Source organism: Rhineura floridana, chromosome 12 (assembly GCF_030035675.1).
Source record: "Rhineura floridana isolate rRhiFlo1 chromosome 12, rRhiFlo1.hap2, whole genome shotgun sequence".
Lineage (NCBI taxonomy): Eukaryota > Metazoa > Chordata > Lepidosauria > Squamata > Rhineuridae > Rhineura > Rhineura floridana.
Genome location: NC_084491.1, coordinates 8,581,253 through 8,597,972, shown reverse-complemented (window position 1 = coordinate 8,597,972; position 16,720 = coordinate 8,581,253). Strand labels below are relative to the sequence as shown.

The 16,720-nt window shown below is 46.4% G+C and overlaps 1 protein-coding gene across 2 annotated transcripts in view; it reads left to right on the top strand.

Annotated features, from left to right (window-relative positions):
• The window catches only part of AP3M2 (adaptor related protein complex 3 subunit mu 2), a 29,907-nt gene extending 14,085 nt beyond the window's left edge, over window positions 1-15,822 (top strand). For both annotated transcript variants that reach the window (XM_061592878.1, XM_061592879.1), the window contains exons 4-9: window positions 2,554-2,691; window positions 3,206-3,291; window positions 5,373-5,506; window positions 8,715-8,922; window positions 9,145-9,289; window positions 12,234-15,822. In XM_061592878.1, the coding sequence (XP_061448862.1) occupies window positions 2,554-2,691; window positions 3,206-3,291; window positions 5,373-5,506; window positions 8,715-8,922; window positions 9,145-9,289; window positions 12,234-12,334 (812 nt within the window). In that variant the 3' untranslated portion in view covers window positions 12,335-15,822. The remainder of the gene's footprint in view (window positions 1-2,553; window positions 2,692-3,205; window positions 3,292-5,372; window positions 5,507-8,714; window positions 8,923-9,144; window positions 9,290-12,233) is intronic.
• Window positions 15,823-16,720: the final 898 nt, after the last annotated feature.

Genomic DNA, 16,720 nt, shown 5'->3' with positions numbered 1-16,720 from the left:
CTGGAACCCAAACGGCAGGAGACGCCCAAAGGCTGAAGCACATCGTTCTTCTATATGTTCTTGCCTAATTGTTTATTCTGCCAGTTTTGATTTTGTTAATGTTTATGAGATGTGTGCTATTAGTGGATTCACTTTTGTTTGGTTTAAGCTGCATGTTTTATGTATTTTATATTTTTTTAAATTTCTTTATGGTGCTTTAGGCCATTTTTGAGAAGCTGCAGCCCCTTAAATTGAAGCCCTAGCCTCTGACCCTCGAAATCCCTCCTTCAAGCCTCAGACTTCGACATACTGTTTATAACATTTCGGGGGGGGGTGTAGAGAGCTGAGGCTTAACAGGTGATCTGGAGGAGAACTGGCGTAGGCACTTTAATATAAGAAAAGTTTCGCATATTGCAAGTGGAAATTCACAAAAACATCCAGGACACAGACACTCACGCAGCTGAGATAAAGCAATCAGGACCTACTTGTGAGTAAATTTGCATAGGATTACAGCTTCATGATGAGAGATGCATCAGATCTATTATTTCATATCTTCCTGAAGAATCTTCACTTTGTGTGCTAGACAGATCCCATCATTCATTGCTTGTTATCAGTGGGGCAGTGCATTTGGCACTGTGAACATCCCCTTGGTCAAGAGACCACACCCTCTTGGCCAGCTTTATCCTCCTGAAGAGGTGGGATGAATGCAAGAGACTGCTGTTTTCAGACCAGAAGATGCCAAGAAGACTATCATGAACACATATGACATACTGAGAGGTCTGAGGCTGCATGTGTACCTGTCCTGCTTGTAGACAACCTTTTCAGCTTCATAAGCCAAAATGTGAGCAAGCTTTGTGCACTTACATCCAGCTGCTTTGCTCCTCCCTTCATGCAGAAGGGAAATGAGCCAGGAAGCCACAGTTTAAAAATAGCTTCCTATTATGTCCCAATCAGGAAACTGATTAATCACATCTAAACAAGCCAGAATATGAAACCGTGGTTTAAAGTTGGTTTGTTGGAAGCTGTTAACTGTAGTTTGCTGGTTTGAATGTCTGTTGCACGTAGCCATTGTCTCTTAACTCTGGAGACATCACCAAAACATATTTGAAAGAACAACTGCCATTTGTGCTAGATCTTCACGAGGATGAAGGGAGCCAAGAGGTTGTGCTTGTGTTTGAATATCATGATCACAGTGCCATCAGTGATGGGATCACTCTTCCCGGCGCAGAAATTTGTATTTGGGGAAGGGCCTTTGCTTGGATGCAGAAGGTCCCAAGCTTAGTCCTTGGCATCTCCAGGCAGGGCTGGGAGATACTCCGTGTCTGAAACCCTTGAGAGCTGCTGCCTGTCAGTGTAGACAGTACTGAGCTAGATAGACCAAACCTCTGAGTCAGTTTAAGGCAGGTCCTGTATTCAGTCCCTGGCATCTCCAGGTAGGGATGGGAGACACTCCCTGTCTAAAGCCCTGGAGAGGTGCTGCCAGTCAGTGTAGATGATACTGAGCTGGATGGACCAGTGGTCTGACTCACTGTAAGGCGGCTTCCTATGTTCATTTAATTTTCCCAGGCTATGGTTTTCCTAGGGCCTAGGCTGTGGTCTCAAGGCACATGTGGCCACCACCTTGCAGAAGCTGAGCAGGACTGGGTCCGGTCAGTGCCTGGATGGGAGACTGACTGGGAACCACATGTATGCCACCTCAGGTTTCTACGATTCAAAGAAAGGTGGGGTATAAATGTAATAAAGAAATAAATATCTTGTTCTGAACCATTATCATAATGTTACGTTATGTTATGGTTTATTTCTAGGCCGCCTTTTCGCCAAAAAGGCTCTCAAGGCAGCTTACACACAAACAGAAAAACACAAATACAAAATGCAAATAAAAACAATACAATTTACAAAAAATCAAGCTAACAAAATCTTAGCATTTCTAAAAAGCAACTAACAGCTAACCAAACACATTCATCTTCCTGGTAAAGGACAGTCCCCAGAAAAATGTCACTAAGAGCAGGGGTGAGTGGGCAAAGCAGGGGTGAGTGGTGATAATCCCAGCATGGATCTTGCCTTCTTCACGTGGTGTCATAAGATAAGACAGTTTCAGTGAACATGCATGGCACTTCTCATACTTCTCTCGCTTGTACCAAAGCATCTCTCCAGAAGGACTTGTGTGTCCCTTGAGGGCAAATACTTGATATATCAACATTAACATTAACATATGCAGAGAAGATTTTTCAGGATGATACGAATATCCCTAAGTTTGGTGGATCACTTGCCATAAAGAGATGTGCAGCGTTTTATGTGAGTAGGTTCCATTAACCTCAGTGAGAGTTAGCTGCTCCCTTTGGCCTGTGAGAGTGTCCCTTGGACAGTTTGCAAACTTCTATATACTGTGAAGCTGGTAGGCACAAGCAAAAGATTTTGGCATTCTTGCCGGAACGTTCCTGCGCTCAGTGCATTTCCGTAAATACTGTTGCTTCAGAGGGGTGTTGTACTGTTTTGCTATGGTTTAAGGCGATGTGATCAGGAAATTGGTTTGACTGCACACTTGTCTACTCCCGGCCTTCTTAATCGTTTCAGGAAGCACCAATGTGGGTGAACAGCTCCCCACGGGACAGCTGTCTGTGGTTCCCTGGCGCCGAACTGGTGTGAAGTACACCAACAACGAAGCCTATTTTGACGTGATTGAGGAGATAGATGCCATCATCGACAAATCAGGTACAGGATGCTATATTCCCATGGCATCACTTCCAGGCGGCAGTGTACTTGGAAAAATGAACAGAAGCCCCCAGACTTTAGGCCAAATAAAGGCATTGCTATTTCTGGCATCACCTCCAGGTGGCAGTGTACTTGGGTAAATGAAGTGAAGCCCTGGCATTAGAAGACCAAATCAAGGCATTGTTATTTCCACCTTGCTGTCTCATTTCTTTGGCAGGCTGCCTGTCATGAGGCCTCCCCCCTTCTCTTGTACTTCTTATTTCTTAAGTTAGGCTGCAATCCAATACATGTCTACTCAGAAGTAAGCTCCATTGCGTTCAATGGGACTTAACTCCAGGTAAGCGTGTATTGGACTGCAGCCTTGGTGACTGTATTTGCATGCTGCTTTTCAAATGCAACTTACAAAGTGGTTTTACGTTTTTTTAAATGTAGCTATAACATACCTATCCGCGGTGGCTTCCACCAGGGCCCCAACCTCCTTTGTGATCCACTTGGCTTTTATTTCCTATGGCAGGTTCCACAATTACGGCTGAAATCCAAGGGGTGATTGATGCCTCTGTGAAATTGACTGGGATGCCAGACCTTACCCTCTCCTTCATGGTAAAGTGAAAGAAGAAGCACCTCTTGCTTGCTTCCCCCCCCCCCATGCTCTGAGTAGACCCACTGAAACTTAACACATGTCACCAACTTAGGGCCCTTCCAGACGTTCTTTCATAATGCGTTCATGATTATTGGTGCTCATGATGGTGTCAGGTCAATTATACCTGCTCCCACTTTCAATATGCTTGCACCCACAAACGTTTGAGGACAGACACACTGCTTTGCTTCCAATTACAGTAGAGCCCCACTCATACGACAGGTTACATTCCGGACCCCTGCTGTAAAGCAAAAACCACTGTAAAGCGGAACTCATTGCATAGAATAGCGCGCGATGCCCGAAAACCGCGGTAAAAGTGGAACAAGCGCCGTATGAGTGGGGCTTCTAATTGAGACCCCCGCATTAGCGAAGTGCCGTAAAGCGGGGCCCTACTATACTGTATATCCTATAACTTCCTGCTAAAATCCTGTGACTTTTTATACCACAAATGTTCTGGTTTGGGGGTTTTTTTACGTGCTGTATGAGAGCCAGTATGGTGTAGTAGTTAAGGTGTTGGACTGTGACCTGGAAGGCCGGGGTTCGAATCCCCACACAGCCATGAAGCTCCCTGGGTGACCTTGGGCCAGTCACTGCCTCTCAGCCTCAGAGGAAGGCAATGGTAAACCCCCTCTGAATACCGCTTACCATGAAAACCCTATTCATAGGGTCGCCATAAGTCGGGATCGACTTGAGGGCAGTCCATTTCCATTTTGTTGTGCTGTAGAGCCAAAGTGCCTTTCCAGATAACAATAATCTGATAACAATGGGGAAGCATCACAAAGTAAAGCAGAGCAGATACATATAATGCAGATGTGTCAGGCACTCGCCCTTCAGGAACGTGCAAGTCCTTTTGAAGGGATGTTTTGATTCTGGCATAGATGGGCCAGCATAAATCCACCGCTAATGCACTATTATTGTGTCAATGACATGTTGCACAATACACCTGCAAAAAAAAAAAAAGCCTGGAAGGGCCCTTAAGTTCAGTGCGCCTAAATTTGAGTAGAATTCAGGTGGCTACAAGCCTATGTTTAAGAATGTCAGGGTGGCATCCTTAAAATAATCAAACAATCGATATATTAAAAAAACATCTTCACAACCGATAGTAAAAGGCAGATAAAACAGAGCAGGACATTTCAAGAGACTTGCACTATACATTGGGATGCCCAAGCAAATTTTTAAAAGTCTTCCTGGCACCAGCACGGCATCTGCGTCAGCACCAGGCACGTCTCCCTGGGAAAAGCGCTCCATATATGGGGCACCACGACTGAGAAGGCTCTCTTCTCTGCTCTCTACCTGCCAAACTTCAGATGGCAGGGACGCCTAGCAGAGGATCCCTGATGGCCACCAAGGTCAGGTGGGTTTGTGTGGTAGAAGGCGGTCCTTCATCTCCTGATGAAGCAGTAGAGTGGGCCCTGTTGAACGGATCCTCCAGGCTTCCCTGGTGAAAAACAGAGTTGGAAGAAACACTGATGGCCCTGGAAGGTGGAAGATGCCTGCAGGACCTGACAGGTGTTGGTGATGTGGGTAGAAGGTGTGATGGTGAGTAGAATGGGGCTTGTGGGAGAGGGTAGAGAGGGAGAGCCTAAGGGCCGTATTCCCTAATGGGCAACCCTCGGAAGAGGCGCATGCCAGTGGTGGGCAGGGCCAGAGGCAAAACTGGGCTGAGCAACAAATTGCAAGTAGGCTAGTTTCAACACTCACACACCTCTTTCTGTCCTCCATCCAGGCGAGCAGGGGGCATGATGTGTTCAAGGACACATTCTGGCTAGGCAAAAACACTAAGTGAGGGTGCAGAGTAGGGGCGGTGAGGGGTGTTGCTTGAGGAGAGCCCCAAGGGCCAGATAGAGAGGCCTGGAGGGCCACACTTGGCCCCCAAGGCTGAGGTTCCCCACCCCTGACTTCGACCCTTGCAATGGATTCTGGGCAAGAGACAGTGCTAAGATAGATCAGCAGACCCCAAAAGAGATGTCCCACAGATTTCCGAGCAGAGGGGAGGTCACGGTCTGATCAGAAATCTCTGCTGTCTTTATCCTGCTTGCATTAGAACCCCCGGTTGCTGGACGATGTCAGCTTCCACCCCTGTGTGCGTTTCAAGCGCTGGGAATCGGAAAGGATCCTCTCCTTCATCCCTCCAGATGGGAACTTCCGCCTGCTCTCCTATCACGTCAGCGCCCAGAAGTAAGGATCGGGGCTGGGAGTAACCAATGGCTTCCAGGGCCTCGGATCTTGTCCCTTCTCTAAAATGCGCATCTGCACTACACGTATAATGCACTATGATACCACTTTAAACAGTCATGCGTTCCTTAAAAGAATCATGGGAACTGTAGTTTAAGGGCAGTGAGAGTTGTTGGGAGACCCTTCCTCCCCTCACAGAACTACAATTCCCAGAGATCCTTGTAAAGAGGGGTTGATTGTTAAACCACTCTAGGAATTGTAGCTCTGTGAAGGGAACAGGGGTCTCCTATCAGCTCCCAGCACCCTTTGCAAACTGCTCTTCCCAGGATTCTTTGGGGGAAGCCAGGACTTTAAAGTGGTAGGATACTCCTTTCCATGTAGATGGGGCCTACGTTTGAAAAGGAAACCCTCACTGTGTCATTCTGCCTTTGCCCCCCTTCGTGGGAGTCGGCAGCCTGCTGTGGGCTCTATTCTGCTATTGCATTCATTTTTTTTAAAGAACGTATTTGTTCTTGTGCATTGATTCACAAATCAGACAAGGCAAGCTCTGGTGCGTGTTTGTTTTATATATAGGGAATGTTTAAGGCTGCCTTTTAGGGCAAGTTTCTCATGAGGTGGCATATAGATGTAAAAGCCTGATTAAAGTAAGAGTGTAAGCAAATGGCAGCTTTAAAAACTAATTGCAACACAATATGAAACAATTTAAAATGGCAGCTTAAAAGCAATACATAGGCCAGATTATGTGGTTTTAATGGGATGATCTGGCCTATGTATTGGTTTCAAGCTGCCGTTTTAAATTGTTTCATTAAATTGTGTTAAACCAGGGATGGGAAAACTAAGGGCCAAATGCACCCCTTCAGGCCTCTATAAATGGCCCTCAAGTTTCTCCCCAGCCACACCCTCCCTCCCTGCTTTGCACCCTCCCAGAGTGTTTGTCTAGAATGCTTCCTTGAACTCTGATGATGCGTCTTGCTTGCTTGCCTGAATGGAGGACGGAGAGAAATGCCTGACTGCCTGTAGAAGCAAGTCTACTGTACAAAGGTTAAATTTACATCCAATGCTCCGTCCTCTTTTGCTTCTGGCCCCACCAACTGCTGCTATGTGGTCCCTTGAAGGTTGTCTAGAAGGGAATGTGGCCCTTGGGTTGAAAAAGGCCCAGTGCTGAATTACTCCTGAATTTATCTCCCTTCTTCCTTGCAGCTTCTGCTCCTCGGATAAGTTCAAGAACAGTCTGATGCACATTTCACACTCGGAGCCTGTAGCTGAGTGAACTGCAAGGAGCAGTGGAGACTGATGGCTCTGATGTCAGTGGAGCAGTGGATCCGCTCCAGGGTTTAGTCGAAGAGCTGTCTAGCACCTTGAAAGTTTGGATTAAAACCCGGAGCGGACTCACTGCCCCGCTGACAACGCAGCCACCGGTCTCTGGTTTGGGGCATGAAGCCAGCCTTGACTTCAGAAGGTGCACAGTGAAACTCCAACAAAATGTTACAGCATGGAGTACTCCTGTTTGGAATACTTCATTCTATTCCCTCTCCTTCCCAGGTTTTCATCCGTTCCCACCCACCCCCAACAGTCAGTCATAATTCAGTGGCCAATGAGCATGTTCATTCCTCATTGAACTGGCCCGCCCCCCAAAAGTTTTTTTTCCTCCTAAAGATATTTTTTGTACTTCTGCAAATGTTGAGGTTTCTCCAAGCATGCTGTTACCTCCCTCTTGTGCCTGGGTGGTGCTGTTTTGGCTCCAGAAGCAACAACACCTCTGAACATAGGAAACAGAGGGAGGGATAGGAGAGGATATCTCAGACTCTCTGCCAAAACCAAGCACAGGAAGAGCAGAATTTGGACAAAGGAGCAGCTTTTCCTAAGCTTCCTGGATCAGGGTGGGATGACTTGATGCCAGGGGTGTCCACAGATGGCCCTCATATCCCTTCCAGTGACCTTCAGGAGTGCCATTTGCAAGTGTCAGAGCAGATTTTGAAAAAGTGAGAGGATTAACCTCATGTGTTCTGCATCGGAGATGGAATTAAATTTCACATAACTTGTGAAAAATTTGACTCTATAAATTTGAAAATGCTGGCATTCCCATTCAGCATTGAGAGATACTTTTAGGAACGTAAATTTATTGAGGAATGTTAAGATGATGGTGATGATAATGAAATATCCCAAAATCCCCCCAAAGGAGCCAAGGATAGCAAACGTTCATTCATTCATTCATTCATTATTTGATTTATATCCCGCCCTTCCTCCCAGCAGGTGCCCAGGGTAGCAAACAAAAGCACTAAAAACACTTTAAAACATCAAAAAACAGACTTTAAAATACATTAAAATGCAACGTCTTTAAAAACATTTCTTAAAACACTTTGAAGACATCTTTAAAAAAAGGTTTTAAAAACATTAAAAAGCAATTTCAACACAGACGCAGACTGGAATAAGGTCTCAACTTAAAAGGCTTGTTGAAAGAGGAAGGTGTTCAATAGGTGCCGAAAAGATAACAGAATCTAATATTTAGGGAATTCCACAGGGTAGGTGCCGCCACACTAAAGGTCTGTTTCCTATAAGATGGTATCTGCAGGAGGCCCTCACCTGCAGAGCGCAGTGATCAAAACATGTCATTACTGAAGCTATACACTTAAAACTTCTGAGAACAGGTAAAGACTCCTCTTCCTGTCACAGAGCAACAATTTTTCAGAGTGGTTTAACAATTGATCCCTCTTTCCAGGGAACTCTGAGAATTGTAATTCTGTGAGGGAAAGAGGGGCCTCCTAACAACTCTCAGCATCATCAACAAACTACCATTCCCAGGATTCTCTGGGGGAAAGCCATGTCTGTTTCAATTGATATCATACTGCTTTAAATGTATATTTCAGCTGGGGCCTGACTGTGAGGTGATTTTCTCCTTGAGGCCCACTCAAGAAGTGAGAGATGTTTGCCCCTTAAGGGCAGAGCATTCTTAGGACAGTCACATTTACCTGCCTGACCCTCTTTATCATGCAAAGACGGCTTTCTCCAACGTGGTGCCCTGTGCCAGATGTTTTGGAGTACGGCTCCCATCAGCCCCAGCCAGCACAGTCGTGTTTTGGACTACAACTGCAAAGCATGATTTTGCTGGTTAGGGCTGACGGGGGTCACACATCTGGAAGGAACCAGGCTGAGGAAAGCTGGTTTCAGATGTGCCTTGACTGCTACTGCAATGGTGTCCCCTTTGTTCCAGCTTGGTGGCCATCCCTGTCTACGTGAAGCACAACATCAGTTTCCGGGACAGCAGTTCATTGGGCCGCTTTGAGATCACGGTGGGGCCCAAGCAGACGATGGGAAAGACCGTTGAGGGGGTGATGGTTACCAGCCAGATGCCGAAAGGCGTCCTGAACATGACCCTCACGCCTTCGCAGGGGACGCACACGTTTGATCCTGTCACAAAGGTGAGAGGGAAAGTGGGAAAGGCCCCTTGCTGTCTGCCCCTGAGGGGCCAAGGTAGAGGCACAGTCTGGCGACCCTCATTCCTGTCCTCTGGCACCGCAAGGCCCCACTTCTCCAGGCCCCAAAGCGTCTTGATTGACTGTTTTGATTTGCTTCTGGCCCTTTCACAGCCTTCTACTTACAACGACCAATCTTCTTGCCTCTCTTTCCTTTCTCCTGTGAAGCTGCTGTCATGGGATGTGGGAAAGATCAACCCCCAAAAGCTGCCAAGTCTGAAGGGTACCGTGAGCCTCCAGACGGGAGCCTCCAAGCCTGACGAGAACCCCACTATTAACTTGCAGTTCAAAATCCAGCAGCTGGCCATTTCTGGTACGTGAGCCTAAAGTTGAATGTGTTTATGTTTTTCGCTCACATGCTTTCTTTTTGAACTTTCTGTCAATCAATCAATCAAGATTTAGATTGATTTTATCTTCATTGTTTTTAGATTTTTAATGCCTACGTATTGTATGCTTATGTTGTACGTCACCCAGAGTGGCTGGACAGCCAGCCAGATGGGTGACTAATAAATTCAATAAATAATAATAACAATCAAATTAGGACAAAGGAGAGCAGGCGCCAGCACAGCATGATATGCTAGCGAAGCAATTAACAGCCAGTTGAGGGTCCCACTCCAAGGGGCAGAAAAGTGGGGTATAAATATTGTAATGAATGCATAGGAACCTCTTCCTAAAGTAGACTCATGAGCAAAGCAGGAAGGCCTTTCTGAGCAAAACATTCTGTATCCTGAATGCTACCTTTGAGAGAGCCCTGCTCTCCTTAATATCCTATTCTGGTACCACGGAGGAGCCCACGGAGCAAGGCTGTTCAGTTGGCACAGCACCATGGAGAGCACCAGGTGAGCAACTTGCTCTGACAAGGGTGGTTCTTCCTCTTGCAGCATTTGGGGCTTTTTAGTTTAGAGAAAAGGCGGGTCAGAGGAGACATGATAGAAGTGTATAAAATTATGCATGGCATTGAGAAAGTGGATAGAGAAAAGTTCTTCTCCCTCTCTCATAATACTAGAACTCGTGGACATTCAAAGAAGCTGAATGTTGGAAGATTCAGGACAGACAAAAGGAAGTACTTCTTTACTCAGCGCATAGTTAAACTATGGAATTTGCTCCCACAAGATGCAGTAATGGCCACCAGCTTGGACGGCTTTAAAAGAAGATTAGACAAATTCATGGAGGACAGGGCTATCAATGGCTACTAGCCATGATGGCTGTGCTCTGCCACCCTAGTCAGAGGCAGCATGCTTCTGAAAACCAGTTGCCGGAAGCCTCAGGAGGGGAGAGTGTTCTTGCACTCGGGTCCTGCTTGCGGGCTTCCCCCAGGCACCTGGTTGGCCACTGTGAGAACAGGATGCTGGACTAGATGGGCCACTAGCCTGATCCAGCAGGCTCTTCTTATGTTCTTAATGGCGGATCAAGGCAAGGCAAGGCTCTATTACCACCACCTACTGGCAACAGGATCATCACACTTCATTCACAGCCTGTCATAAAGCCTCGTAGGCTTCACAAACTGCCACAAAATTTCCAGTACCATGCCCCATAGTTTTTTGTTCCAAAGGACAGGACCCACTGACAAATCTGTAAGCCCCAAATCCCTAAACCTATGAAGGAGAGGCGCTCTGTGTTCCACAGACCACCAACAGTCCTGTAGAACATGATCCACTGATTCCTCCATCCCACAAGCCTCACAACACCTAGAATCAATCCTCCCAAGCCTGCACAAACTGCTCTGAACAGCACAAAACCCCGGCAAGAGTCTGAGCAGGCTAACCTGCCTCTGCCGCCCCTTCAATTTAAAAATCTGAAAATCCTCTAATAGTGGACAAAAAGAGAAAACCCTCCTATAGAACCTGTAAAACCTACCTCCCACTGCCTTTCCTATTCACCTAACAATATCTGTTTAACCCAACTTTTAACTTCCAACAAGAGTTGGAAGTGAACGGAGGCCTTTTGAGCCTCTGGCCTGCCTCTCCTAGGCTGCACTCCCTTTTGGAGAACTAGATTCTGTTAAAGGCCAACCCTCTGGCCTGATCTTATCCTGCTCTCTGTGGCTTCCCATCTGTGCACCGGTGAGATAATCTAGGAGGCATTTGGACCCTCGGTCTCAGGGGAAGGCACCTGTGAGGGTCCTGGCTCTGGTCCTCCGCTCCCTGGTGCTGGGGAGGTGGTTCAGCAGGCCGGTGTCTGCTAGCCTTTGGTTCAGTAGTTCCTTGAGTACTTGCATCAGGCGTGGGGCTTGGGCCCTGGAATCTGGTCTGGCTCCTTAACTACTGACCCCATAGCCTCTGACTCGATGCGCTGGTTACTGCTGGACTCTGGGGACATGACATGCACCGACTCTTGAAAAGGACAGGGGTGCTGAAAGTGGCACATTACTGCTGTGGGGGAACATATAAGAGGAGATAGGGGGCTGACTAGGATTGGCAGTGGACTGGATCAATGCCCTACATACAACTCTGTTCCTTCCCACCTCTAGACAAACCAGAATAGTTTTTAATGCAGATTTAAGCAAGTGTCCACTATGGCTCTGTATCCCACCCCCCATACTTGAGGGGCTATATGCCAGTAACACTGATTTTATGATTTTATGCCTTCTACGCTATGGTCTGAAGGCACATAAGGCCAGCTCCCTGCTGAGGGTCAGGTCTGGTCAGTGCCTGGGTGGGAGACTGCCTGGGAACCAGATGTAAGATGCCTTGGGTTTCTATCATGAAAAGAAAGGCAGGGTATGAATGTAATAAATAAATAATAATAATAATAATAATACATTAAATTTTGCCCTTGTAGTCCCCTTTACTACCACTTCCTATATGTGTGTGTGTGTATATATATTGTATTTTATGTATTAATTTATTTTAATGTTTTTGTGATTTTATTGTTTACAATTTTATTATGTACATGTTTGATTTTATTTTTGTACGCCATCCTGAGTGCCCTATTATAGGGTAGAAGGGAGGGATAGAAATATTTTAAATAAATAAATAAATAACATCCCAAGAACCTAAGGAGAACCCTGCTGGATCAGGCCAGTGGCCCATCTAGCCCGGCATCCTGTTCTCACAGTGGCCAGCCAGGTGCCTGTTGGGAAGCCCACAAGCAGGATCCGAGTGCAAGAACACTCTCCCCTCCTGAGGCTTCCGGCAACTGGTATACGGTCTCCAACCGCAGAAGCAGGACATAGCCATCACGGCTGGTCAGAGTAGCGTATCTCCCACAGTTGCTGTCCTCCAGCCTCTCTCCTTACCTTTTTCTGCCCTCCCTAGGTTTGAAAGTGAATCGCCTGGACATGTACGGAGAGAAATACAAGCCGTTCAAGGGGATCAAGTACATGACCAAAGCTGGGAAGTTCCAAGTCCGGACCTAAAGGGGGGGCCTCTGCCCACAAGAGGGCTGGAGTGTGCTCTGGCTCCTGACTGCGCCTCTGTTTCTGTCTTCCCAGGGCTGCTCCTTGCTCTGACCCACCTGGATCTGGTCGGGGCAGGTATCTTCTTCCCCCTGTGGCCTCCTCCCATCCCAAGCTGGGCAAAACTGGCATCTCTGCCTCAAGCTTAAATTTTGAAGTTCTCGGGTGAGATTGTAGAGCAAACCGGGGGAAACCGTGACGTCCCTCCAGGCTTGCCGGCTAATGTTTTGGCTCATGCAGACGCTGCACCCATCTCCCTCTCCCTTTTTTTTTGGCTGGCATTTGCTTGTTTCTTTGCTGGCTGGTGTTCCCATAGCCTTGGAAAACAGGAGGAGATGTCAGGGGAGGCCGAGGGATTTAATCCTGAATGTTCTTCATCTTTGGCACCTGGGACTCTCCTTCCTTGTTCCAAAGACTGCCTAGAGAAGGACTCCCTGGCCCTGCAAATCCTTTGCTTAAGAGCCAGATGAACAGGACTGAAGTGGAGGGGGGGGGCATTATCCTCGTTTGCTCCTGCCCCATTTTAAAGGCCCTGGTTGGGTACAAGGCTGAAAAGACGATGCTTCTCGGAGAGGTGAGCTGATTGGCACTTTAGCTCCTTGTGGCTAAGCCAAGGCCAACGCTCGTCTCTCCCAAATGGGTTTTGTGCATTTCTTGGCCGCGCTTGGACAACCACAAAGCCTGTTAGATCAGAAATACCGCTGGGACAAAATATTGTGCCACCTTCACCGGAAAAAAAACACTCTAGTCTGTCCTGTCCTGGTTTTCTTTGCTGAATGGTTGTGGCAGGAGGGGAGGGTGTGGACAATGCGTATTTAATGTTTGTGAGAAGTGATGTCTGGCTAAAGCAGCCTTTGTGAAGCGGGTGCCCTTCATTCGTTTTTTGGACTACAACTCCCATCAGCCCCAGCCATGCTGGCTGGGGCTGATGGGAGCTGTAGTCCAAAACTCTGGAGGGCACCAGCTTGGCCAAGGCTGGGCTAAGGTGGCAAGAGTGTGGGGCTTTTAGAAGTGGGGTGCTTTGCTCCTGTGCTGAAGCTCCTCTTTCTGTATGTCCTGGTGTGCTGCACTCCTGGCGGTCTTCTCTTACATGAACCGCTTCTATATAAGTAGACTTTAGCTGTGTGTGTGTGTACATACTGATCAGAGCTTGCTCCAGTTTGCACGTTCTTCATTTTTCTTTTCTTTTAAGCCATGGCAAAGCCCAGTTGACTACTTTTAGCACAGTGGCCTATCTTCTGAACGTTCCCATGATGTTGTTGAAAATGCAGCGTGGAGCTGGGACCCTCTGAGCCAAGTTGGAGGAATCCACCAGACCCATTAGTTACTGTGCCAAAACGATCCGTGCGACTGCCACTCAACTGTCCAATTAAAAAAAATGGCAGTGTACATTGGATTGTTTTTTCAGGACTGTGGTGGCAGGTCAGCAGCTGCCGGCCTGGCACACCTGTTCCGAGGACTCTGCTTCCCGCTCGGATCTCCACTGCTGGCTAAGCAAAAGGAAAAGAACCCAGTAAGGTGCATCTGCTTGTTAGAAGTGGAGGATTTTTTTTAGGAGCCACCCTCAGGCCAATGATCATTTTCTAGCAGTAAGGCAAGAGACTGAAGCTGCAGTCTTATGCATGCTTTATGTGTACTAGGAAAGTATTTACAGTCAATTCATAGAAAATATCAGGGGTGATGTAAGATAAAATAATTAAGCCCAATGAAGAGGAATCGTATCCTAAACTAACAGACAAAAAAACACCTGCAAACAAATTGGGATCTGAACATTAAAATTCCACAAAATAGAATAGTATGAACTAGTTATTTAAAGCAACTTTACTTCATAAATAATGAACAAATTAAATAGACATAACTAACGTTCATTTATTAATGTTCCCCTCTATTCAGCATTGGTTAGGCCTCAACTTGAATAGTGCGTCCAGTTCTGGACATTGCACTGTAAGAAGGACGCAGACAAACTGGAACAGGTTCAGAAGAGGCAGCAAGGATGATCAGGGGACTGGAAACAAAGCCCTATAGGAGAGACTGAAAGAACTGGGCATGTTTAGCCTGGAGAAGATTGAGGGGAGATATGATAGCACTCTTCAAGTACATGAAAGGTCGACACACAGAGGAGGGCCGGGATCTCTTCTCGATTGTCCCAGAGTGCAGGACATGGAATAATGGGCTCAAGTTGCAGGAAGCCCAAATTCAACTGGACATCAGGAAAAACTTCCTAACTGTTAGAGCCATACGACAATGGAACCAATTACTTAGAGAGGTAGTGGGCTCTCCAACACTGGAGGCCTTCAAGAGGCAGCTTGCTTTGATTTGGATTCCTGCATTGAGCAGGGGATTGGACTTGATGGCCTTATAGGCCAACTCTACTATTCTATGATTGTATGATTCTATGATTTGAAAAAATCAAATCATTCTAAATATAACTAAACCAAACGTGTTTCAGCTGTTGCATTTTTATGTTCAGTTCCCAATTTGTTTGCAGTCTTTTCAATACAATAATTAAAAGTATAAAATGCAGAAGAAATGACCAACACTGAACAAAATTAATTCTCTAAAAGCACTTGGGGGAAACGAACATTTTCAACAGATGACAGAATATAAAAATTGTAGGTGCCTGTCTGATTTCAGTAGGAACGGTGTTCCAAAACCGTGGTGCCCCTCCCTAGAAACTGTAGTTTACATAGAAATTTAGGCCCCATCTGCCCTATATATTTAAAGCATATTATACCACTTTGAACAGTCCTGGCTTTCCTGGGAGCTGTAGTTTGTAGTTTCTATGTGCGTATATCTTACAAGTCGAAACACTGGATCAGCTTGCTGTTTGCAACCTATCTAATGTTAGTCATACTCGACATAGATCAATTGAAATCAATGGACTTTAGTAACTTAAGTCTATTATTTCAGTGGGTCTCCTCTGAGTGTGTCTTAGTTGGACGTTACCAATTTATATGGGTGTCCATGTAATTACAAAACAAAAGTCTCACACATTTTCAAAACTGCTGTGTGGGGGGCAGGATGGTGGTGACTTCATGGATGCTGGGCAAAAGGCACCTACCCCATCTGGCTTTCTGAGAAACCTTATCTCAGAGCTTTTCTCCATGAGGGGTAAGTGTGTATATGTTTTTCAGGGCAGCAAAGGTGCATTCCGATCTCCATCAAGCCTAAAATGTTATACCTGTCTCCTCTGTAATGGACCTGAAAACCTGCTGGATGCTGTTTAATCTTACTGTGCTGTGTTAGAGAGTCCCTTGAGTTGCAATAGTGAAACTTTACCTTTGGAACAACCTGCCTGTTGTGGCTCTAGGGTGGCGCCTCACTTAACAGAACAGCATCCCCACCCCATGCAATGGATGAAAATATGTTGGCATGGTCTGAATGGTGTGCATATGTGCAGTGTGATGAAAGTGTGTCTCCCAGGAGATCAATAAAAATCACATTTATCATTTGGTGTTTGAGAACTAACAGAGGGCACATACTGGATGGAGGCTCCGGATGGGAGGAGGAACCCACCAGGTGGGCGCAACAAGTCCACAAGCATTTAATTTTACTAGTAAGAATTGGAGTCTGCCATTCAGGAGAGCTGAACAGCAGTAATTTCTTTAGGGACAGTAGTGATTTGTATTAGGGTTGCTCGTACAGAAATCCATCAGCTTGGGTTGGCGAAACAAGACCATGCACCCATCCAGGGTATTCCTGTGAAGTTATAAAATTTGCCTATGGCACTATACAATGGGTATTTGGATGAAACGTTGCAGGAGCAGGTCTTGGGACCTTTGGCAGGGCAGGGACAAACCACAGTTGCTGCTTATGAGACTTATGTTAGTGAAATCTGGTTTAGGGCTTTGGATGCAATCACCGACACCTGGAAGTAGGGCCAGGAACAGCTTGGAAGCTGGTGCACATTGAAGCAGAGGTAATATGGTTAGAAAAGCAAATATCACAAATTATTCTGGCTGCAGCATTCTGCACTTTTCAAACACTTTTCAATAGCAACCACTGTGTGTTGCAGTGATCTGAAGTGGATGTGAATTAAGGCATGGGTAACTGGCCAGATCTGATTTCTCCAGGAACTAGTGCAATTGGTGCACCAGCTGAAATTGGGCAAAAGCATTCCTTTCCACAGAACCAGAAGCAATGCTGGACCCGGGAGCACCTACAGTTAATCTGGTCCTTCAAAGGGAGTGGAACCCCATCCAGAACAGGTTGCATTTCTGTTGTTATGTATATATTAAGCCTCAGCTTGTTAGTCATCTTCAACTTTTTCAGACCCAGGACTAAACTTTAACCCAAATGTGCAGGTGGGGACACATTTTCTTTTTTCCCGCTGTATATTTGCATGGT